The 26,660-nt window shown below is 36.0% G+C and overlaps 2 protein-coding genes across 3 annotated transcripts in view; both read left to right on the forward strand.

The window, feature by feature from the left end:
- Positions 1 to 16,174, forward strand: part of LOC125646866 (exocyst complex component 3-like) — a 75,995-nt gene extending 59,821 nt beyond the window's left edge. The window contains exons 17-25 of one of the 2 annotated variants that reach the window (XM_048873448.2): positions 4,680 to 4,750; positions 4,894 to 5,054; positions 5,193 to 5,270; positions 8,539 to 8,691; positions 8,826 to 8,928; positions 9,420 to 9,443; positions 14,997 to 15,080; positions 15,232 to 15,324; positions 15,815 to 16,174. In XM_048873448.2, coding sequence (XP_048729405.1) covers positions 4,680 to 4,750; positions 4,894 to 5,054; positions 5,193 to 5,270; positions 8,539 to 8,691; positions 8,826 to 8,928; positions 9,420 to 9,443; positions 14,997 to 15,080; positions 15,232 to 15,324; positions 15,815 to 15,892 — 845 coding nt within the window. In that variant the 3' untranslated portion in view covers positions 15,893 to 16,174. The remainder of the gene's footprint in view (positions 1 to 4,679; positions 4,751 to 4,893; positions 5,055 to 5,192; positions 5,271 to 8,538; positions 8,692 to 8,825; positions 8,929 to 9,419; positions 9,444 to 14,996; positions 15,081 to 15,231; positions 15,325 to 15,814) is intronic. The other variant, XM_048873449.2, reaches the window with a different exon arrangement.
- A 7,699-nt stretch (positions 16,175 to 23,873) lies between these two features.
- Positions 23,874 to 26,660, forward strand: part of LOC125646885 (perlucin-like) — a 4,436-nt gene continuing 1,649 nt past the window's right edge. The window contains exons 1-2 of the mRNA XM_048873487.2: positions 23,874 to 23,976; positions 25,961 to 26,061. Coding sequence (XP_048729444.2) covers positions 23,913 to 23,976; positions 25,961 to 26,061 — 165 coding nt within the window. The 5' untranslated portion in view covers positions 23,874 to 23,912. The remainder of the gene's footprint in view (positions 23,977 to 25,960; positions 26,062 to 26,660) is intronic.

Genomic DNA, 26,660 nt, shown 5'->3' on the forward strand with positions numbered 1-26,660 from the left:
ATAGAGGTAGTGATATTTTATAATGAACTAGCACAAGGAGTATAGAGGTAGTGATGTTTTATAATGAACTAGCACAAGGAGTATAGAGTAGTGATATTTTATAATGAACTAGCACAAGGAGTATAGAGTAGTGATATTTTATAATGAACTAGCACAAGGAGTATAGAGTAGTGATATTTTATGATGAACTAGCACAAGGAGTAAAGAGGTAGTGATATTTTATAATGAACTAGCACAAGGAGTAGAGGTAGTGATATTTTATAATGAACTAGCACAAGGAATATAGAGTAGTGATATTTTATAATGAACTAGCACAAGGAGTATAGAGTAGTGATATTTTATAATGAACTAGCACACTATGACAAGGAGTATAGAGGTAGTGATATTTTATAATGAACTAGCACACTATGACAAGGAGTATAGAGGTAGTGATATTTTATAATGAACTAGCACAAGGAGTATAGAGTAGTGATATTTTATAATGAACTAGCACACTATGACAAGGAGTATAGAGTAGTGATATTTTATAATGAACTAGCACAAGGAGTATAGAGTAGTGATGTTTTATAATGAACTAGCACAAGAAGTATAGAGGTAGTGATATTTTATAATGAACTAGCACAAGGAATATAGAGTAGTGATATTTTATAATGAACTAGCACAAGGAGTATAGAAATAGTGATATTTTATAATGAACTAGCACAAGGAATATAGAGTAGTGATATTTTATAATGAACTAGCACACTATGACAAGGAGTATAGAGTAGTGATATTTTATAATGAACTAGCACAAGGAGTATAGAAATAGTGATATTTTATAATGAACTAGCACACTATGACAAGGAGTATAGAGTAGTGATATTTTATAATGAACTAGCACAAGGAGTATAGAATAGTGATATTTTATAATGAACTAGCACAAGGAGTATAGAGTAGTGATATTTTATAATGAACTAGCACAAGGAGTATAGAGGTAGTGATATTTTATAATGAACTAGCACAAGGAGTATAGAGTAGTGATATTTTATAATGAACTAGCACACTATGACAAGGAGTATAGAGGTAGTGATATTTTATAATGAACTAGCACAAGGAGTATAGAGTAGTGATATTTTATGATGAACTAGCACAAGGAGTATAGAGGTAGTGATATTTTATGATGAACTAGCACAAGGAGTATAGAGTAGTGATATTTTATAATGAACTAGCACCGTACCTATACTGGATTCCTAAACTACATAAAAATCCTTACAAACAAAGATACATTGCTGGATCCAGTAAGTGCTCTACCAAGCCCCTATCTTTGCTCCTCACGAAAATGTTAACAGCTGTGAAGGAGAAACTTCAAACTTACTGTGCGACTACATATGCCAGAAGTGGTGTTAATCAAATGTGGATTCTAAAAAATTCTAAAGAACTTTTAGTAAACTTGAAATCACAGAATTTTTCCCAAATCAATAGCATTAAAACCTATGACTTTTCAACACTATACACGACCATTCCTCACGATAAATTAAAGACTAGACTTTTTGACATCATAGACAGTTGCTTGTTCAACAAAAACGGAAAACGGAAATATTCATATCTAGTGATCAGTCATTCAAAAACTTACTTTGTTAAACACCACTCTGATTCCACGCACAAGTACTCTGAAGTTGAAATAAAAAATATGCTAGAGTTCCTCATTGACAATATCTTGGTGGTCTTTGGTGATCAGGTCTTCCAACAGTCTGTTGGAATTCCCATGGGCACGAATTGTGCTCCTTTGTTAGCTGACCTGTTTTTATATTCATATGAAGCAGAATTTATTCAAAAACTTCTACATGAGAAGAAAAAATCTCTCGCTGTGACCTTCAATTCGACATTTAGATATATCGATGACATTTTGTCTATTAACAATGATAGCTTTCATTCATATGTCGATTTGATATATCCCTGTGAGCTCGAAATAAAGGACACCACAGAGTCGTCCACTTCTGCTTCATACTTAGATATTTTATTGAAAGTAGACATTAACGGCAAACTGACAACTCAACTGTATGACAAACGGGATGATTTCAGCTTCTCCATCGTCAACTTCCCACATTTATGTAGCAATATTCCATTATCTCCTGCATATGGTGTTTATATATCTCAACTGATTCGATATGCAAGAGCTTGTTCTGGGTATAGTCAGTTTTTAAATCGAGGTAAGCTACTGACAAACAAGTTGATGGTACAGGGATTTCAACAGTCTCGATTGAAGTCAGCATTTCGCAAATTCTATGGTCGTTATAACGATCTAGTTCGTCAATACAACCTCGCATTGGGTCAAATGCTGTCTGACGTGTTTCATACCGATTGTTAAGCTGTTCTTGGCACACTGATTTGACTGCGGATAACTCCGTTTACCTGATCAGGATATGGGGCTCACGGCGGGTGTGACCGGTCAACAGGGGATGCTTACTCCTCCTAGGCACCTGATCCCACCTCTGGTGTGTCCAGGGGTCCGTGTTTGCCCAACTATCTATTTTGTATTGCTTGTAGGAGATATGAGATTGATCACTGTTCGTTATCTTCACCACACAAGGAGTATAGAGGTAGTGATATTTTATAATGAACTAGCACAAGGAGTATAGAGTAGTGATATTTTATAATGAACTAGCACAAGGAGTATTGACGTAGTGATATTTTATAATGAACTAGCACAAGAAGTATAGAGATAGTGATATTTTTTGATGAACTAGCACAAGGAGTATAGAGGTAGTGATATTTTATAATGAACTAGCACACTATGCTCTTTGAATATGAGTCAACGTTACTCAGGTGAGTGACTATGGACCTCGTGTTTAAAAATCCACCATGTACACGTAGGATTTGAACTTCGACGCTTCACACCAGCATACGTCATGAAGTGTCTTAGTGCTTCTGGAAAAGTACGCCAGTGTGAAGCATTGCAGTTCATACCCTCATGAATTTTCAAAAATGAAATTCATCTAAAATCATACATAAACTGCAGTTCATTCATGAGGAAATGTTAATATCATTACAATTTGTAAAGATATTAAAGGCAAACATTAGAAATGTTAATATCATTACAATTTGTAAAGATATTAAAGGCCAACATTAGAAATATATATTATTATTACAGTAACTTGATCCGAAGAGTCGGATCACGTTGAGTTGACAGGCGCGGATCATCAGATCACACGAGATGCGAAGCGTCGAGTTTGATCTGATGATCCGCGCCTGTCAACGAGACGTGATCCAACTCTTCGGATCAAGTTACTGTAGTAATGATAAATTTATTATATACCCCCTTCTGCATTTTAAATCCGCATTTATAAGATGATAAATGTAATCCAAATTATCAAAAAAGACATACCATGAAATTATGTTTTGTGTACGTAGTTTTGTTTTTTGACGCGGTCAATATTTTCCACAAATAACGTTGCGTTGATGCATTGTGTCGTCATTGTGACGGCATCAGTTTCAGAGGATACTGATATGGAATCAGAAAACCACAGTGTGGTGATCTGGAAAACCGGATCACACGCTGTGAAATCCACAGTATCAATGAACGATACATTGATGGGTATATAATAAATGTTAATATCATTACAATTTGTAAAGATATTAAAGGCCAACATTAGAAATGTTAAATTACATGTAACAAGTGGTCTAACACTTTTTCTTCAATGTCTTCACATATGTTTACGATTTAAATATAACACACAGTGCCAGTAGATAGAATAAGATGGGACTATTCAAAAGGGGGTATTTACTGTCCTGCAATAAGATGGGACTGTTCAAAAGGGGGTATTTACTGTCCTGCAATAAAATGGGACTATTCAAAAGGGGGTATTTACTGTCCTGCAATAAGATGGGACTATTCAAAAGGGGGTATTTACTGTCCTGCAATAAGATGGGACTGTTCAAAAGGGGGTATTTACTGTCCTGCAATAAGATGGGACTGTTCAAAAGGGGGTATTTACTGTCCTGCTTGGAAAATAGATAAACAAAGTAGGGAAATACTTTCTTTTTAACATTATTTAATTCATTTGAGTGATTTACAGAACATTTTTAAAATGAATTACTAATCTGAAACAAATAATACATTTTATAACATAGAATGTTAACATGGCTTATATACATGTTTAGGTATTGAATAGAATATAGTGTTTTCTGATTGAATGAGGTAAAATTTCCAAATAGCGATATTTTTGTGAGGGTCAACAAAAGTTCATAATACATGTACATGCTTTAAACAAGATTTGTATTATATATATACATGTATATATATATATATATATATATATATATATATATATAATATGGTTAGATATATATATATATATAGATAGATAGATAGATAGATATCTGCATGTTTTGAATGCATGTACTAATATCAAACTTGCCAGTTTAAAGTACATGTATATACAGAGTTGTATACTAAAATTAAAACTTGAATAGTGTAAAATCACATTATGGCCAATTTTTTGTGGTTCAAGAAATGTGGTTCCTGAGGTTTGAGAAATCTGGTTCCTGGAGTATTGAAGTTGAGATAAATACTAGCTGCCATTCTTTGTTCTCCCATTTATTTTGAAGGACATTTGTTCATGCTACATAATCAATGTTGATAAAATTGTTAAGGAATGATTTGCCATTGGTTGGATACAGTGTTCGTTTTGGTTTTCTAGGGGCCTTACAGAGCTTCAGAGATCGGCATCTACAGGATAGAAGTGAACCAAAGTTTTATCTCCATTACATAGTACGCCAAACAGTTTTCTATGTCATTTTGTTGAGAACTTCTTTAACTTTTTTGATATACATCTTTACCCAGAGGTCACCATCTTCCATTATTCTGCAATATTGAGTACATGATTTTCAGTAAGAAATTGTTACATTTACTAGATTGCCAACACAAATAACTGTATTGCCTTTGGTGACTACATGAGTCAGCTGAGGAAGCGCTACCTTAAGGAGGAGTTGGACAATAAGGATGAGTATATCTACATCAGAAAGGACCGCTTCCAGACTCTCACAGACGAATTTAACAGAATCGGCAACTTTGGGTAGGTTTTATAGAAAAAGTACATGTTGTTAGCATAATTGTGTGTGTAACTACAGAAACTGCTCTTAAGGTTGATCGATCCTCACGTGATGTCATAGGTTGTTCTTAAACTTCTGATTTTCCTGGATTTATTTTTCAGTGCAAATTGTGTCTTAGAGGAGGTGTTTATTGACCTTAAAAACAGCAAGTGCTTTGAAGAGCTGATGACCAAAACTTGGTATGCAATTACACAATGTTAAATCTCAGGTTCAAAGAAGACCAATCAGAGATCTAGAAACATCTCAGGTTCAAAGAAGACCAATCAGAGATCTAGAAACATCTCAGGTTTAAAGAAGACCAATCAGAGATCTAGACATATCTCTGGTTTAAAGAAGATCAATCGGAGATCTAGAAATATATGATAGCACAGGCAATTATATCGCTTGGGTTCAAATTTACTATCAAAGAGTACTCTTTAATCGTAAATTCGAACCCAAGTGATATAATTGCCTGTGTATGATAGAAAGTTTCGATATGGCTAGATTTTATTATGCCCCACACAACAAAGTTGTGGAGGGTATAATGTTTTAGACTCGTCCGTCAGTCCATCAGTCTGTCAGTCCCCTTTTTGTCAGTGCAACTCCTCTGAGGACTGCTCAGCAGAATTTCGTGAAATTTTGTAGTTAATAAGGACAAACTATGTAGATGTGCATATTCCCAGAAAATTCTGATTCAATCATTTTTCTGGGAGTTATGCTCCTTTTGAACTTTGAATTTTGAGCCCGTCAGTCCTGTTCTTGCAGGAATGCATGGCATTACCATTCATTATGTGAGGCCATTGTCAAGCAATGTTGGAGCGTGGAGTATGTCAGCTTGCTCACTTTTGCTTTCTTTTATTGAAAATACATCAGGTTTTTCATATCTGATGTATAAATTTCAAAACATTTAAAAGTGGTAAATTTGCCCCAAAAATCACACTCAGAGACAAAAGGACACAGATGTATCAGTTGAAACATCTTGCAAGTCTTTCAACAGAAGCCAAAAATTTGGGGGTGCAGCACCATACATTTGTAATATGTACCACTGTTAATAAGCAAACCACTCAGTACCACTCTGATGTACTGTAGATTGCTGTAGAAAGTTTTACAATGTTAACTATGGGATGTTGTTTCGGTATTTATTACCACTGAGTGATATCACTTATTAGCCCCCCCCCCCCCCCCCCCCCCCCCCCCCCCCCCCCAGTAGGTGAATGCCCTTTAGGGATCACCCTGTATGTCCGTACATGCGTCTGTCCATCCTTTGACAGCTTTCTGGGCTTCTTTTGGCGATTATACCTGCAGCTATTGAATTGAAAATTTATGCATGAGATTATACCAATGTGTTACAGATCATGTTTGAGTTTGAGCGTTGTTGACCTATATTTGAAAGAGCTATGGAATTAGTAAATTTCTGGATTCAACAGTTTTTCGGACTTTTTTTTTTTTGGTTACTTCTGTAGCTGTTGAAAATTTATACATGAACTTCTATCAATGGGTTACTCTCCTTAAGATGATGCCACAAATCAGGGTCCTTATAACAATGGGTTACTCTCCTTAAGATGATGTCACAAAGCAGGGTCCTTATATCAATGGGTTACTCTCCTTAAGATGATGCCACAAAGCAGGGTCCTTATAACAATGGGTTACTCTCCTTAAGATGATGTCACAAAGCAGGGTCCTTATAACAATGGGTTACTCTCCTTAAGATGATGCCACAAAGCACATGGAACAAGAGTCCTTTTGTGATGCTGTCGTCATAGTGACATCTAGTTCAAATAGGTGATATTACCTATTCAGGTTTTAAAATAATTATATCACCTATTCAGGTTCTGAATTAAAGATTTCACCTATTCAAAATGAATTGAATTGATTACCTATTCAAATGGGTGGCATATTTAAATTGTAATGAAATTATAATGTCTCATAGTTTAAAAGTTATTTGATGTCCTTTGTAAATCAGAAGTGATTGTTAACAGTCTGTTTTGTCTGATCAGAAGTGATGTTAACAACCTGTTTTGTCTGATCAGAAGTGATGTTAACAGTCTGTTTTGTCTGATCAGAAGTGATTGTTAACAGTCTGTTTTGTCTGATCAGAAGTGATTGTTAACAGTCTGTTTTGTCTGATCAGAAGTGATTGTTAACAGCCTGTTTTGTCTGATCAGAAGTGATGTTAACAGTCTGTTTTGTCTGTTCAGAAGTGATGTTAACAGTCTGTTTTGTCTGATCAGAAGTGATGTTAACAGTCTGTTTTGTCTGATCACAAGTGATGTTAACAGTCTGTTTTGTCTGATCAGAAGTGATGTTAACAACCCTGTTTTGTCTGATCAGAAGTGATGTTAACAGTCTGTTTTGTCTGATCAGAAGTGATGTTAACAGTCTGTTTTGTCTGATCAGAAGTGATGTTAACAGTCTGTTTTGTCTGATCAGAAGTGATTGTTAACAGCCTGTTTTGTCTGATCAGAAGTGATGTTAACAGTCTGTTTTGTCTGATCAGAAGTGATGTTAACAGTCTGTTTTGTCTGATCAGAAGTGATGTTAACAGTCTGTTTTGTCTGATCAGAAGTGATGTTAACAGTCTGTTTTGTCTGATCAGAAGTGATGTTAACAGTCTGTTTTGTCTGATCAGAAGTGATGTTAACAGTCTGTTTTGTCTGATCAGAAGTGATTGTTAACAGTCTGTTTTGTCTGATCAGAAGTGATGTTAACAGTCTGTTTTGTCTGATCAGAAGTGATTGTTAACAGTCTGTTTTGTCTGATCAGAAGTGATGTTAACAGTCTGTTTTGTCTGATCAGAAGTGATTGTTAACAGTCTGTTTTGTCTGATCAGAAGTGATGTTAACAGTCTGTTTTGTCTGATCAGAAGTGATGTTAACAGTCTGTTTTTGTCCTGATCAGAAGTGATTGTTAACAGTCTGTTTTGGTCTGATCAGAAGTGATGTTAACAGTCTGTTTTGTCTGATCAGAAGTGATGTTAACAGTGCTGTTTTGTCTGATCAGAAGTGATTGTTAACAGTCTGTTTTGTCTGATCAGAAGTGATGTTAACAGTCTGTTTTGTCTGATCAGAAGTGATTGTTAACAGTCTGTTTTGTCTGATCAGAAGTGATGTTAACAGTCTGTTTTGTCTGATCAGAAGTGATTGTTAACAGTCTGTTTTGTCTGATCAGAAGTGATGTTAACAGTCTGTTTTGTCTGATCAGAAGTGATGTTAACAGTCTGTTTTGTCTGATCAGAAGTGATGTTAACAGTCTGTTTTGTCTGATCAGAAGTGATGTTAACAGTCTGTTTTGTCTGATCAGAAGTGATTGTTAACAGTCTGTATTGTCTGATCAGAAGTGATGTTAACAGTCTGTTTTGTCTGATCAGAAGTGATGTTAACAGTCTGTTTTGTCTGATCAGAAGTGATTGTTAACAGTCTGTTTTGTCTGATCAGAAGTGATGTTAACAGTCTGTTTTGTCTGTTACAGGCAACAGAGCAGTCACCCGGTGGAGGTGATATGTGCCACGTGGAATGACTACAGTGTGGACTTTATCCACCTTAAACCTGTTTTCCACACAGCTTTGGTGGAGGAAGGTCAAAAGAGAGTTTTAAAAGAATATCTTAAATCACTACTCTCTAAGTAAGTACATAAACATATTGTTAAACATAGAAATGAAGGATTCTTAGATGTAAGATATAGGTGTTATACAGTAATTACTCTGATTAGAGTTGATAATGAAGACATGTGTACAATTATCATGGTGTGTTCTCTAGGAAACTCTCCTTCAAGACCTATGAAGAGAGGAAGAGTGCAGCCGAGAAGATTTGTAAGGAGGGTGACCAGATGGGAGCTTTGTTTCACAAGTACACAAATAAAGTAAGCACAATAGGTTCGGAAGGATTGGTTTGTTTGGGGTTTTTTTTATGGGGGGGGGGTTAGGATTTCTGTATACATGGGTAGTTCTTGTTTGTTGATCATTGACATACTTTATCATTCATCAGTCCTAGTCTTGCTTAATGAGGGCAGACCTGTAGCAACAAATTATAAGTCAGTTTACATTTTAGAGAGGGAGGGATGAGGTATTTAAATTTTACTGGGGGGGGGGGGGGGGGCATTGGTTGAAACCAATATGATCAATGGAAAAATAAAAGAAGTTTGAATGTAACATTATTTTTTTTATAATATTATGCATGAAAATGTTATTTGATTATCAGGAGATACATGTATGCATTATGCAGTAAACATGTCATTTTGTTGGCATTCATAGTAATAAATCCTCAGTAAGTAAATTTTGCTTATTTAGGTATAAAACAAATTCCTGAGTAATTTATATAAGTTCTAAAAAAAATTTGATTTAAAAATTCTAGATTGATCCAATTCAATTGCCAATAGTAAGTTTTTTCTTGCATGCTGTTTGAACGTACAATATAGTTGCTATTTGATGAATTAAAATCTCAGAGTTTCATATTTATACCTTTGTTGTATCAGCATGATATATTCATGAGATTTGATAATTTCTGTATTTCCTGTTCTTGTTAGAGATGCTGATATTCAGTCAATATCATATTATGTCTGCGATCAGTCAATATCATATTATGTCTGCGATCAGTCAATATCATATTATGTCTGCGATCCTTTCTGTTCTATGACTTTCAGTATACATACCTTTATCATCATTAATTAATATGATAATTATACTTCCATTTAAAATACAGGAATCTGATTAGCTAAGAAACAGTTTTTAAAAATCATGATGTTTCCCTCTTAGATAGAAATCACACGCTCCAAGGTGATTGTGTCTAGCAATGGGTAACATTACTTGACAACGGGTAATGTTATACATTTATTGCATGATAGTGAGGGAGATATAAACTTTTATTCACCCAAGCAAATCATATTCACCCGAGGGGAATACGATTTTTCTTGGGTGAATAAATCTTCATATCTCCCGAACATATATGCAATAAATTGTTTATCATACTGAAAAAAGCAAGGCTACAAAAGTGCATTTGAAATTGGAGTCCGCTCATCTATACATGTACATTGTATATATGTCCTAACGGTAACACCGCTCTCTTAATGTATTACGGTAGAAGGTACAAACAACGAAATACAGTGATCATATGATAACCAGTTTTTATATTTCCGTTCTCCTTGAATGCTGATTTACTTGCTTGTTTTTGTATCAACCAAAATCAGGCGATTTAAGTGTGTATCAGAGATCTGCATATTTTGTGCCTTACGAAGTATGAAAATACAATGACTCGGACTTATTGTGACATCACAATAAACTACGTCTACCTTGCCATAAAATTTATCGAAAGTGCAAGAGGCTGCTGAAGGGGTGAAATATGATAGGGAGATAGATGTTTGAGTGGGAGATGTGAAGTTTTATCATCCCTGGCACGTGACTGTCTAAACCAATCAGATTATGTGTTGCATAGAATTCTCATACTGAGGTATAATGATATAAAAATCCTTACATTCGTCAAATTTATGCGCATATGGTTCACTGTAGATTGTTAGACGACATCATTTGAGCGTTTGTAATCAACGTGAATACCCACATTGAGATACAAAACATCACATGACAGTGATTGATCAAATGTCAACAGACATGTGTCTTTCTGCTTTGTTTTTTATGTAAAATTCAGTATAATAAAACAAGTATTGCATGTAATTGTCAACCAGGGCATAGCCGACTACATGCAGTACATTTTGTATTTATATATTATTATATAGCTAATAAATAGTCAATTATAAAATCTGCGTAAAATCTAGAGAATGTTAGCGTTCAATATCCTGAGAATTTATTGAACACTAACTTTGCATTGTGTAAATTGTGTGCACCTGAAACATTCTGAATATGAGCATTCAATATTGACCTTATCGTAACGACGCACGACATAAACAAGCCAAAATGGTACACGACGGTCCTCCGAATCTGACAGAGCCGTTATTTGATATCATATTCATTTACTTAAACAAAATTGTTTACTGTACATAAATTATGATGTTCCCATTCACAAAATCAGTTTGCTTCATGCATTAATGACGGGTTAAATATTGAACAGTTAAGAAATGCATGCTGATATTGCACACCTTCACCTTAGATGCCAATATTGATGAATTCTCGTCTATTTTGGAGTATTTTGAGTGAAAAGGGATATAATCCAACAACTAAATACTTTAGCTATATAATAAAAGGATTATTGAACTTATATTGGTGAATATTGGCAAGCTTGTGCATTTTGACAGCCAACTCGTGCCAATATTCACCAATATAAGTTCTATAACCCTATATTATCATACTTTCAAGTAAAATACTTGAATCTGATTGGCCAAAAAACTGTTGAAAAAATATAATGTTCACGATTAGAATAGAAAGCATGCCCTCCAGGGTGATAGTATCTAGCAACAGGTAATATTACTTGACGAAGGGTAATATTACAAAATTATCACGAGTCAAATTTATACGCGTATGGTTCGCCGTAGATTGTTAGACGACTTCGTTTGAGCAAACATGAGCAGACTGTGATATGTATCCCTATAAGTGAACTGTGATTGGTTGAATATTACAGAATTTACCTTTTGAAACTTGTTAAGTTTGAATTATTTCACCACGTTGACATTTTTTTTTTTTTTTTTTACATGTTTACAACTACATCATTACTTTTGTTATTGAGAGGAAGCTATGTATGTATGTACTAATACATGTACTTGTAAGTAAGATGACTACTAAGAGAACTTTTCTTGCCAACAAAATATGGTCAGCATTGATTTGATGATGGAGATTGATATTCGACAAGCATCTGACCACTAAACAATGCTAAATAATCAATACCTTAAAGAAGGACTAAATTCAAGGGAACAAAACTCTGGATATTGTCCACTAAGCAATGCTAAATAATCAATACCTTAGAGGACTAAATTCAAAGGGGACAAAACTCTGGATATTGTCCACTAAACAATGCTAAATAATCAATACCTTAGAGAAGGACTAAATTCAAGGGGACAAAACTCTGGATATTGTCGTTATAATCTGTAAATGCAAAGCGGATTAAAAGGAGATGAAATATGCATGAATATTGATCTGTAATTGACAGTTGCTTCTAATGAAAATTTCACAAACTGCCTTATAAGAATATATATAGACAGACTACCTTTATAGAGAATATAGAGACAGAATGTCTTATGGAGAATACAGAGATAGACTGCCTTATGGAGAATACAGAGACAGAATGCTTTATAGAGAATACAGAGACAGACTGTCTTATAGAGAATACAGATACATACTGACTTATAGAGAATAGAGAGACAGACTGACTGATAGAGAATACAGAGACAGACTTATAGAGAATACAGAGACACACTGCCTTATAGAGAATACAGAGACAGACTGACTTATAGAGAATAGAGAGACAGACTGACTGATAGAGAATATAGGGACAGACTGACTTATAGAGAATACAGAGACAGACTGACTGATAGAGAATAGAGAGACAGACTGACTGATAGATAATAGAGAGACACACTGACTTATAGAGAATACAGAGACAGACTGACTGATAGAGAATACAGAGACAGACTGACTTATAGAGAATACAGAGACAGACTGTCTTATAGAGAATATAGAGACAGACTGTCTTATAGAGAATAGAGAGACAGACTGACTTATAGAGAGACAGACTGACTGATAGAGAATACAGAGACAGACTGACTTATAGAGAATATAGAGACAGACTGACTTATAGAGAATACAGAGACACACTGACTGATAGAGAATAGAGAGACAGACTGACTGATAGAGAATACAGAGACAGACTGACTTATAGAGAATACAGAGACACACTGACTGATAGAGAATACAGAGACAGACTGACTTATAGAGAATACAGAGACAGACTGACTTATAGAGAATACAGAGACACACTGACTTATAGAGAATACAGAGACACACTGACTTATAGAGAATACAGAGACAGACTGACTTATAAAGAATATAGGGACAGACTGACTTATAGAGAATACAGAGACAGACTGACTTATAGAGAATAGAGAGACAGACTGACTGATAGAGAATACAGAGACAGACTTATAGAGAATACAGAGACACACTGCCTTATAGAGAATACAGAGACAGACTGACTTATGGAGAATAAAGAGACAGACTGACTTATAGAGAATAAAGAGACAGACTGACTGATAGAGAATAGAGAGACAGACTGACTTATAGAGAATACAGAGACAGACTGACTTATGGAGAATAAAGAGACAGACTGACTTATGGAGAATAAAGAGACAGACTGACTGATAGAGAATAGAGAGACAGACTGACTTATAGAGAATACAGAGACAGACTGACTTATGGAGAATACAGAGACAGACTGACTGATAGAGAATACAGGGACAGACTGACTGATAGAGAATACAGAGACAGACTCACTGATAGACAATACAGAGACAGACTGACTTATAGAGAATACAGAGACACACTGACTTATAGAGAATAGAGAGACTGACTTATAGAGAATACAGAGACACACTGCCTTATAGAGAATACAGAGACACACTGACTTATAGAGAATACAGAGACAGACTGACTGATAGAGAATATAGAGACAGACTGACTTATAGAGAATACAGAGACACACTGACTTATAGAGAATACAGAGACAGACTGACTTATAGAGAATACAGAGACAGACTGACTGATAGAGAATACAGAGACAGACTGACTTATAGAGAATACAGAGACAGAATGTCTTATAAGTGAATAGAGAGACAGGCTGACTTATAGAGAATAGAGAGACATGCTGACTTATAAAGAATACAGAGACAGACTGGCTTATAAGTGAATAGAGAGACAGGCTGACTTATAGAGAATAGAGAGACATACTGACTTATAAAGAATACAGAGACAGACTGGCTTACAAGTGAATAGAGAGACAGGCTGACTTATAGAGAATACAGAGACACACTGTCTTATAAGTGAATAGAGAGACAGACTGGCTTAGAGAATAGAGAGACAGACTGACTTATAGAGAATACAGAGACAGACTGACTCATAGAGAATATAGACAGACAGACTTATAGAGAATACAGAGACAGACTGTCTTATAAGTGAATAGAGAGACAGACTGACTTATAGAGAATACAGAAACAGACTGACTTATAGAGAATATAGAGACAGACTGTCTTATAGAGAATAGAGAGACAGACTGACTTATAGAGAATAGAGAGACAGACTGATTCAGAGAATATAGACAGACTGTCTTATAGAGAATACAGAGACATACTGTCTTATAGAGAATAGAGAGACAGACTGCCTTATAGAGAATACAGAGACAGACTGCCTTATAAGCAAGTGTATACAATACATTGAACATTATAGGTAACATGTTATGATGACATGTCTTAAAAATTGTCTGTATTGTATAATTGTATCTAGGAAAGTTCAAGATATTTAATATGGTAGTATTTACAAGTGATTATTTCTTGCATGAGTATTTTAGAAATAAAGACAGATGTGTTTATTTTAAAATCTGTTGTAAACTTTAGATAGCTTAATTAATAATTGAAATGCATTGAAATAAAGTTGGGCTGTTTTTTCTAATTAATTGTTCAAAAAATAGAAAATTTAAACCTAAACCTAAAACTTAAAAACCTAGATACTTTTTTTAAGACATGTGTACAATGGGTTGACTATAGAAGGCTCGGATAGATTTAGGAATTAGATTGATATGATATGTGTATATTCTGAAACATTATTTTCCACGATATTTATGTGCTATATTTTTCAGCTCTTTGATACAAGTACAAAAATTGTTGTAGTTTAGTTTTCATTGCAGAATTGTCCCTTCAGTACAAATTATGGTTTGTATTTCATGATTAAAAATAAAAATGATGTGACATGACTTGACAGCATCTTATAATTAATTCAGACAGAAAACCTGTTTGCTGTACTGCCGATGCTTGCTGAGGTTTTGCGCTTGAGAGATTCCTCCATGATGTCTCTTGAACTAACGGTGATTATACTAGTCTGATGTTACGATTACTTGTACTGAATGTTCAATATCCTGCCGTGATTCAGTAATTAAGAATAGAATAGACTGAACATTTTCAAACGTCTGAATATGAAGGTGTGTGTCTACATGATGCTTTCTGATTCTATGAAAGGGCTTGGTGACAAAGCACCCAGACATGAAGGCGGAGCAGCTGGTAAATCTTCTGATGTGTCGCGGAGACTTGAGTCGCGCAGATGCTCGACAGGTACTTATACTACAGAAATGTCAGTTCTTTTATTTTATGAACATTATGTCAGCAAAATCCTCTCTTTAAATGGCCACCATCAAGAGGTGTTTTGAAAGATAGACAAGATCTAAATGTACTGAAAGTTATAAACTTTTACCATACTCATACTCAAACTCAGCCATGTTTGTTTTGAGTACAACTCCGAGCAAGCTCCGAAGCATACTAAAAAAATCTTGAGCATGTACTTCATATCAGTATGAAAATAATTTTATAACCTTCACTTTTGAGTATGATTTAGACCACAGGGTTCGGGTTTGAAAACGTGCTCAAGATCTAGAGCACAGAGTTTGAAAACGTGCTCAAAAAAGTTTTATAACCTCCAGGTCTGGTGTATATTATCTATTGCATATTTTTTATTTAACATATATATTTCCTTCTTGCTGTAAGGGAGTGGAGACTGTGAAGATTTGTATTCTATACTCAGCTGAAATATATAACTCCTTTTTAGATTGTCAGTGATACCATTGCTGAGGAGGATCCACAAAAACCACGACCCACCGGGATCTTTACAGACATTCCTTGTTAGATTATAAACCAATCAGGAAGGAGAAAATCGGCACGGACAGCAGAATTAACAAATGTGTGGATTATAAACCAATCAGGAAGGAGAAAATCGGCAGGACAGCAGGCTTTAACAAATGTGTGGATTTGTTGGAAACACATTGAAATCTTTCAGTTATGATAAACTCTTTTGTTTTTGCTTCATTATATTATGGACTTGACAATTGCGATAGACTGCAATTTTGTACACTTAAATCTACATGTACCTTGTGCAATACAAATAACGGCTAATAAATGTATAAAGATCTTTCATTTTTCAATTTTACTGGCCAGCACAGCCCCCCCCCCCTCCCCCACCCCCCCCCCCCCCCCCACCCCCCCCCACCGTTGCATTACTCTTGTTTATTTCCATCAACTCTGAGCTAAGGGATGATAAGATATGTTTGATGTGCATGATAAGGGCAATAACTTGGCTAATTTGACATCAATAATTCTGACCAAAACAGTGAAGTAAACATAGCACAGCGTAAAAGCACATTCTATTCAATTATATAGACACAAATTCCAGACTAAATTTATGAAAAATACGCATTTTTGCCAAATTCCAGGGTGTGTGTGATGTGCATGACTTGATAATCGTGATAAAGTGAGAATTCCTGTATTGGTATATAATACATAGAGTGGAATGGTGTGAAATATGTTCTTTACTCCAAAACATCCTACACAGAGACAGACTGTATAAGGAGTTGGAGGCCTGTTCCAAATTGTAAAAATTTCTGGTTCCTAGGTCAAGATCAGGCTCCAGGATGGGACATCTGTTGAAAAAAAACATCAAATCTTAATTTTTAAATCTCCTATACGACTACTGCGCAGATAGCAAACAAAATAAACTGTAGAGGATCTTAATTTTGAAATCTCCTATATGACTACTGCGCAGATAGCAAACAAAATAAACTGTAGAGGATTTTTGGGAATCACCATGTCAAAGTGTCCATCTTTGATCTTGCTATGTCCATCTTTTGTCCTTCCCACACTTTAGAAGTGCCACAAATTTTGTTTTATGTATGACACTCAAAGCCATAGCAGTGTGTGTTCTTTATCGTGTCGCCCACCGTGAAACAAAGACGTCTGGTTTTAAGGTCATATCAAAAGTTTGATGAGGTGCTATGATCGAAAATCTGGTAGCAAAGTAAGGTCCCTAACCATTGGGCTACCACAACAGTTCTATCCTAATACTTAGTTTGTATGAATATGTTAGGGAGGCTTATATCAGATGATCATGATCCATACATTATCATTATCATTTACCCAAGAGAATGGGGAGATAGAAAAAGTTCATGCTTGACACAAAAGGTAGGACTAGATGTCTTGACCTTAACCCAAAGTCATAGGTACAGGGTCAATGCAGCATTATTTGTCAAGGACATAACTTTTAAAGGGTCCTAAACCTAAGGCAAGGTCTCTTGCAATAAAACATTAAAATGCTACAACTACATATTCTATCAAGACAAGTTACCAGGCCAATGCATTTATAAATCCTGATAAATATGGTACGACCATTTTAACGGCATTGGTTCCTACAGAAATGAAGGTAGAAAGTCAATATAAGAAATGAATTTCATTTGGGAAAGTACAAGGGGGGGAATGAATGTCGGCATCTTAACTTTTCAAGAAATGCTAGCACGCATCATGAAGTATGCCGCATGAAGTGTCAAAGTTCACACTTTCATGTATTTTAGTGTAAGAATTGTTTTGTGTACATACACACCTATTTCCAGTCTATTTTTCTCTATAAAGATCATTTTGAGAGTTTTACATGCTATTTGATTTTCAAAACAAAGCACCTTTTAGTGAAGAACAAATGTATTCAGGTTACCCTGAATGGTACTTTAGATTTTAAATGTATTCGTGTGCACCCGTTTTATACAGCATTAAAATATTAAATTGTATTAAGATAAGTAACAGAGAAAATCTCACCCCTATTACTTTATCATAACTTTTAAATTTGGCATCAGCCATTTACAGAAAGTCATGCTAGTATGAACATTCAATGTATGTTGACAAAAACTGTTTTAGCTATATGATCAGGGTGCACTTCTAATCACAAAAGCTAGATATCGTCATTTGGCCTTGAACGGATTTCCACAACACTCTAGCATGCAGTTACAGTGTGGTAATGGGATGTGTCTTAGTAACAGTGTCTGTAAGTTAAATTATCATCTCAAACCATAAAGTATATTTATATACATATATATTGTATTCTGATTTTTCACATCGGGTTCTTATTTAAAGTTGGATGAGAGTAGGGGTGGTGTTTGTTTGCACATGCATTTCATTTATCAGTTCTCTTAAACAAAGTGTGTCCCTGTTGAACTAGAGCTGTAAGGTCCACATCAATACAAGGGTGCACGACTCATTCCGAGGTTAAATATGGCTGTAAAACGTTGCAATTTTATACAAATCTTGATTTATATTCGATAATCTTGATATTTATTTGCGAAAATTTTGATGTATATTTCATAATCTTGATATTTATATGCAAAAATTATGATTTATATTCGATAAATCTTGATTCATATTTAATAATATTGTTATTTACATTCGATAAATTGAACAAGATTATCGAATATATATCAAAGTTTTAGCACATAAATGTCAAGATTATCTAATATAAATCCAAGATTTTCGTATAAAATCAAGATTTGTATAATATCACAATGTTTTACACGCCATAGCCAAGCTACAAATAATTCATATCCTTTACATATCATTACTGCTTTAGCAATAAGACTTAAATGATGAAATATTTGTATTAAAATCTTATCTTAAAACACATTTTGATTTCACCCTAGAATATTAAGTCCATACCTAGGTCCACGTATTGCAGTTCATTTTAAAGGCCATTATCTGGTTTCTTGAATAAACTGATTCACATATTGTGGACAGCAGTTTGTGTGGCGTGACTTTTAATCGGGATATTTTGTCTCAATCAAAGTCACTGAGTGATCATCAATTTCTGTCCAAAAAAGAAAAAAAAAACAAAACAAAACAAAACAAAAACCAACAAACAAACACTAAAGCTTCTAATATACATGGAAGGGTTGTCATAAATGTAGACTCAATGGTAACGTCTCCATGTGAATGAAAAATTCTCGAGATGTACGTTAAACAATATACAACCGGTAATACACAGGTGACCGTTAAGGTCCATGGGCCTCTTGTCCTTTGATCACGTTTCCATTGCGCGGAATAAAGTATACAACATTAGATGGCTGACTCGTGTGAAGACGGTGTAGTGGTGATATGGTTCATGTATATTTTTACTAAGGCAGACTTCAAATTTTGTCCAAAATCGGCGAACGCACAGGGGCTAAGCCCGTTCTGGGCCCAAACTCGGTGATATGACCGGCGTAAAGCGGTTCACTGACAAATGAAATAAACTGGCGGAAAAACAATATGGCGGAACACGCTGCAATCGTTTTTTCCAATTTTATAATATATTCCTTGACAACTTACGAAAATTCCATATATCGATGACGTTTTGTCTATTAACAATAATAACTTTCATTCATATGTCGATTTGATATATCCCTGTGAGCTCGAAATAAAGGACACCACAGAGTCGTCCACTTCTGCTTCATACTTAGATATTTTATTGAAAGTAGACATTAACAGCAAACTGACAACTCACCTGTATGACAAACGGGATGATTTCAGCTTCTCCATCGTCAACTTCCCATATTTATGTAGCAATATTCCATTATCACCTGCATATGGTGTTTATATATCTCAACTGATTCGATATGCAAGAGCTTGTTCTGCGTATAATCAGTTTTTAAATCAAGGTAAGCTACTGACAAACGAGTTGATGGTACAGGGGTTTCAAGTCTCGATTGAAGTCAGCATTTCGCAAATTCTATGGTCGTTATAACGATCTAGTTCGTCAATACAGCCTATCATTGGGTCAAATGCTGTCTGACATGTTTCATACCGATTGTTAAGCCGTTCTTGGCGTACTGATTTTGACTGCGGATAACTCCGTTTACCTGATCAGGATATAGGGCTCACGGCGGGTGTGACTGGTCAACAGGGTATGCTTACTGCTCCTAGTCACCTGATCCCACCTCTGGTGTGTCCAGGGGTCCGTGTTTGCCCAACTTTCTATGAGTTATGAGATTTATCATTGTTCGTTATCTTCGCCTAGCATCATGAATACGATCTAGCTTTATTCATGTACATACAAAATAAACGTTGGTTCTCGTTTGGCACCAAAAAAAAAAAAAAAAAAAACGCCAAAAAATTCCGATCATTCGCACTTTTTATTATTATCTTTTGATTAAATACTTGCATAGTAATAATATTTGTATACCCACAGTGTACATACTGAAAATCGCATTTACTTTTATCCGCCATTTTTCATAAAGCAGCAAGAAACTCGCCAGACCGGGGACATTCAGCGTACGCCGGCCAGGGGCGTATCCAGCGCCCCTCTAAATCCGCCACTGCAGGCCGGCCCAAAACGAGCAACTGAAGTGTGTTATCCGAGGTAAATCTGCGCATCCGGACTAGGCCGGTTTGACGAATGAAGTCAGTCTTATACATGACTAATCAATAATGAAAGAGAGTCTGGTTTGTCGAGAAGGTCACTTGAATGTCATATACAATCTAAACTCGGGTTCATTTAAACACGCGTCATGTACATACGAGTATATATGTATACGCAAACATATTTGCAACAGACGTCTTGACTAACTTGAGTAGTATCGCATGTAAACAAAAATGGTGGCCCTGGGAAGTTTTCTATGTTCAAGGGTAGACAAATTTGAAAGGACTTTTCAACTATCCCTGTAAAATCTCTTTCTCAAATAACGCACCATAAAAAAATGAATAAGTCATAAGATACGTCTACAATGTTTACACCCATCACTGTGACATAAACCACTGTTTACACCCATCACTGTGACGTAAACCACTGTTTACACCCATCACTGTGACGTAAACCACTCGATTAAATGTGGGATGGAGCCAGGTCAGCATTCAGGGAGAATGGAAGGGAATAGTTATAATGAACAGGTGAAAATAACGAACAGTGATCAATCTCACAAGTCCTATAAAGGTGAAGATAACAAACAGTGATCAATCTCATAACTCCTATAAAGGTGAAAATAACGAACAGTGCTCAATCTCACAACTTCTATAAAGGTGAAGCTAACGAATAGTGATCAATCTCATAACTCCTATAAAGATGAAGATAGCGAACAGTGATCAATGTCATAACTCCTATAAAGGTGAAGATAATGAACAGTGATCAATTTCACAAATCCTATAAAGGTGAAGCTAACGAACAGTGATCAATCTCACAACTCCTATAAAGGTGAAGATAACGAACAGTGATCAATCTCATAACTCCTATAAAGGTGAATATAATGAACTGTGATCAATCTCATAACTCCTATAAAGGTGAAGCTAACGAACAGTAATCAATCTCATAACTCCCATAAAGGTGAAGATAGCGAACAGTGATCAATGTCATTACTCCTATAAAGGTGAATATAATGAACTGTGATCAATCTCATAACTCCTATAAAGGTGAAGATAACGAACAGTGATCAATCTCATAACTCCTATAAAGGTGAAGATAACGAACAGTGATCAATCTCATAACTCCTATAAAGGTGAAGATAACGAACAGTGATCAATCTCACAAATCCTATAAAGGTGAAGATAACGAACAGTGATCAATCTCACAAATCCTATAAAGGTGAAGATAACGAACAGTGATCAATCTCATAACTCCTATAAAGGTGAAGATAACGAACAGTGATCAATCTCATAACTCCTATAAAGGTGAAGATAACGAACAGTGATCAATCTCACAAATCCTATAAAGGTGAAGATAACGAACAGTGATCAATCTCACAAATCCTATAAAGGTGAAGATAACGAACAGTGATCAATCTCACAAATCCTATAAAGGTGAAGATAACGAACAGTGATCAATCTCATAACTCCTATAAAGGTGAAGATAATGAACAGTGATCAATCTCACAAATCCTATAAAGGTGAAGATAAACGAACAGTGATCAATCTCATAACTCCTATAAAGGTGAAGATAACGAACAGTGATCAATTTCATATCTCCTATAAAGAATACAAAACCAAGAGGAAGGCAAACACGGACCCCTGGACACACCAAAGGTGGGATTAGACAAACACAGACCCTGGATATACCAAAGGTGGGATCAGACAAACACGGACCCTTGGACACACCAAAGGTGGGATCAGACAAACACGGACCCCTGGACACACCAAAGGTGGGATCAGACAAACACGGATCCCTGGACACACCAAAGGTGGAATCAGACAAACACGGACCCCTGGACATACCAAAGGTGGGATCAGACAAACACGGACCCTTGGACACACCAAAGGTTGGATCAGAAAAATACGGACCCCTGGACATACCAAAGGTGGGATCAGACAAACACGGATCCCTGGACATACCAAAGGTGGGATCAAACAAGTACGGACCCCTGGACATACCAAAGGTGGGATCAAACAAACACATACCCCTGGACATACCAAAAATAGGATCAGATAAATACGGACCCCTTGACACACCAAAGGTGGGATCAGACAAACACGGACCGCTGGACACAGCAGAGGTGGGATCAGACAAACACAGACCCTGGACACACCAAAGGTGGGATCAGATGTCTAGTAGTAAGTATCCCAAGCTGGCTGGTCATAACCATCGTGAACCTTATATCTTGATTAGGCAAACGGTGTAATCCGTAATCTAATTCAGTATGTAAAGAACGATTTAACAATGGGGATGAAATGCGTCAGACAGCAGTCGATCCAGTTGATCGTTTGTATTTGCAAATTAGATCATTAGAACTACCATAGAATTTGCGAAATACTGACTTTAAATGAGACTGCTGAAACCTCTGTAGCATCAACCTATTTGTAAGTTGCTTGCCTCGGTTGAAAAATTGATCATACACAGAACATGCTCTTGTGTGTCGAATCAGTTGAGAGACATAAACTTCATATGCAGGTGATGGTGGAATATTGTTACACAAATATGGTAAGATGACGATGGAGAAGCTGAAGTCACCTCGTTTGTCATAAAGTGGTGTTGTTAGTTTGCCATTAACATCCATGTTCAAAGAAATATCACCCAGGTTATAATAGGTCCTAAGCACCCCTTGCTTGCCACAAGAGGCGACTAAATGGGGCGTCCTTCGGATGAGACCGCAAAAACCGAGGTCCCGTGTCACAGCAGGTGTGGCACGATGAAGATCCATCCCTGCTCAAAGGCCATAAGCGCTGAGCATAGGCCTAAATTTTGCATCCCTTCACCGGCAGTGGTGACGTCTTCATATGAGTGAAATATTCCCGGGCGGAACGTTAAACAACATACAATCAATGAAATATCTAAGTTTGAAGCAGATGTGCACGAATGTGGTGTCTTTTATTTCGAGTTCACTGGGATATATTGAATCGACATATGAATGAAAACGAGTAGTATTAATAGATACATTTGTATATATAAATGTCAAGTTGAAGGCCACAGCAAGATATTTTTTCTTGTCATAATTATACATTCCAAAATGTAAATTGACGGTGCTACCACCGCGGCGAATTCATCTATACAGAAATGAGCTTATCCAGACCCCCACCCCACCCACCCCCACCCCCCTCCCATTTCAGTTGCATTCTGTAGCCTTATTTTATTTCGGTATACTAAACAATTTATTCAATGATAGTGGGGGTGATATAAAGATCTAGGATATTCACTCAAGAAAAAGCATATTTCCCGAGGGCGTTTGCTTGGTTGAATACGATTTTTCTTGGTGTGAATATAGATCATATCTCCTTCACTATCAAGCAATAAATATCAGTCGGATTTGATCTATCAGATTGTCACCTTTGTACGCCGTTAATTCCGCACCAGTCTTGTTCCACTTCCAAGTTGTCCTATAATTTGACTGACCTTTGTTAACAGATAAAAATTTTCTGAGATATATTCATCTAGCTATATGGCAGTGCTGCCAAATTTCTTAATGTTGTGGTTTTTATTTGTTGCGGTTTCCGTTTTACAAGGTAGGGTTGGGGTTGGGGAGTTAAAATAATTTAATTGAGAAATCCGTCATAAAAATTATTAGGATGGTTTTAAAAATCGAAAAGCCAATTTTTTAAGCATAAGACTGCAGTTTTAATCGTAAGATAATCGTCTGCGTCTTTACATATTCAATTTGCTGAGTTGTTGCAAATGGTCTCTACTATACATATTTTAAAAGGCTTTCGTACTCGCAGGGTTTGTAATCAAGTCTTTTTCACTGTGGGTGTGACCGGTCGACAGGGGGTGCTTACTCCTCCTAGGCACCTGATCCTACCTCTGGTGTGTCCAGGGGTCCGCGTTTGCCCAACTCTCTATTTTGTATTGCTTATAGGAGTTTGCCTTTCATAATGATCTATTTTTTAAAAACATACATTTACCAGGTTTGAAAATGAATATTCTGTCTTTGGTTATAATTATGGCCTTACGGTATTTGAAATTAATATTATGTCCTTTATAAGAAGTGCCACTCCTCATCCCAAAATCAAATGGCCGTCCCAAAACTATTTCTTTTTCAATGTGAGGTGTTTTATTAGGTTTATGCATCCAGCAGCTAATATATATATATATAATTCAATAAAAAAGCAGGAAAATATACAGTTCCAAAATATATTTAAATCACTAGCGCTTTCTGGATTTTAACATCCATCCTCAGGTGAATACAAATTTCCTAGTGATTTAAATATATTTTGGAACTGTACATTTTCCTGCTTTTTTATTGAATTATTTTGACTGTGTGATATCAACTCTTTCTATCTGGATTATATATATATATATATATATATATATATATATATATATATATATCATTGATATTGCATATTGTATATTTATATATAAGGTGATTATATATATATATATATATATATATATATATATATATATATATGTACATATAGTTGTATGTATGTTTTGTGTGTCTGCGTGCGTGAGTGTAGATATACATAATTATATACAGTCTACTTTCAGGAATTAATGAATAACAATAATATTTGTAAGACTACATTATTAGAGCCTTCATTCGTGTACCTGATAAACTGAGATACTGTGAACAGCCATTCGTGTACCTGATGAACTGAGATACTATGAACATTCGTGTACCTGATAAACTGAGATACTGTGAACAGCCATTCGTGTACCTGATAAACTGAGATACTGTGAACAGTCGTGTACCTGATAAACTGAAATCCTATAAAGGTGAAGATAACGAACAGTGAGCAATCTCATAACTCCTATAAAGGTGAAGTTAACGAACAGTGAGCAATCTCATAACTCCTACAAGCAATACAAAATAGAGAGTTGGGCAAACACGGACCCCTGGACACAACAGAGGTGGGATCAGTTGCCTAGGAGGAATATCAAATATCATTTAAAAGTGCTCCTTCAAATAGGATTTACGAAAGTTGATCACCAGTATCGGGGGGTGGGGGGTGATTTTGTTTGATTGTTTGTTTGATTATTTGATTGATTGTTTGTATGTTTGATTGTTTGTTTGCTTGCTTGTTTGTTTGCTTCCTTGTTTGTTTGTTTGCTTGTTTGTTTGTAGTGGAGAATTTTTCGCTCACGTTGAGACAGTATCAGCTGAAGGTGAAGAACAGCGCTGATGGCCGTAGTGTTCAGTGAGGGTTCTTGAACGTGGCTACGCCTGCCGCGACACGGGACCGTCATAACCAAAAGACCTGTGATTCTCGCTTCTAAATGCCGAGCGTTTGGCGAAGGAACAATCACTACCTATGCTAAGGTTTGACGCGACCATGGCAAGAGCGGAATTCGAACTGACGACCTCCCGGTTACGCAGCGACCGCTCTACCACTGAGCTATCGCGACCGGTACCGCGTGTAATCATCTCGTTTTTACGAGAAAAATCTGAAATCATCCCGAAATTACGAAAAAAAATATCTCGAATTTTTTAGATAATTATCTTGAACTGTTTCAAGAAGTTGACAATTTGTGATAATGTTTTTTCAGGAGCAGAGTCCCAGTCCACGTGCCCACGAGGCTGGACACAAAGGAGTCTCTCGTGTTATCTGTTTGTTACTCATGTAGCCAATGATTGGACGGAATCGGAGGTACCTTTATGATATCATCTAAAATTCTCATTTTTTATCAGATTGCTGTTTATCAGGGTGTTATAGTCAAACGATTATGTGTGGTAGGTAGACTGACAAACAAGACTGAATATTCTAGTCCGCACAGTGGCTTTTCTATGGAGATTTATCACCTCCATCATATGTACAATGTACTGAGCCGTTAAAAATTACAACATTCCGATAAGTTGCATCCTCGTTAGCACATTGTAAATCCCAAGTTTGTGCATCAAAATGGATCTGCATACTTCCAAGTTGATCTCTCTCTCTCTCTCTCTCTCGCACGCACGCTTTCGTAATCTGTACCTTGATATTGTTTGCATTTGAAACCATAATCTGTTTTCTCATATTTTACATCAGATGCTAGTGACAAACAAGTTGATGTACAGGGGTTTCAACAGTCTCGATTGAAGTAAGCATTTCGGAAATTCTATGATCGTTATAACGATATAACCTATCATTTGGTCAAATGCTGTCTGACGTGTTTCATACTGATTGTTAGGCCGTTCCTGGCACACTGATTTTGAGTGCGGATAACTCCGTTTACCTGATCAGGATATAGGGCTCACGGCGGGTGTGAC

The sequence above is a fragment of the Ostrea edulis genome, chromosome 6 (assembly GCF_947568905.1).
Source record: "Ostrea edulis chromosome 6, xbOstEdul1.1, whole genome shotgun sequence".
Taxonomy (NCBI): domain Eukaryota; kingdom Metazoa; phylum Mollusca; class Bivalvia; order Ostreida; family Ostreidae; genus Ostrea; species Ostrea edulis.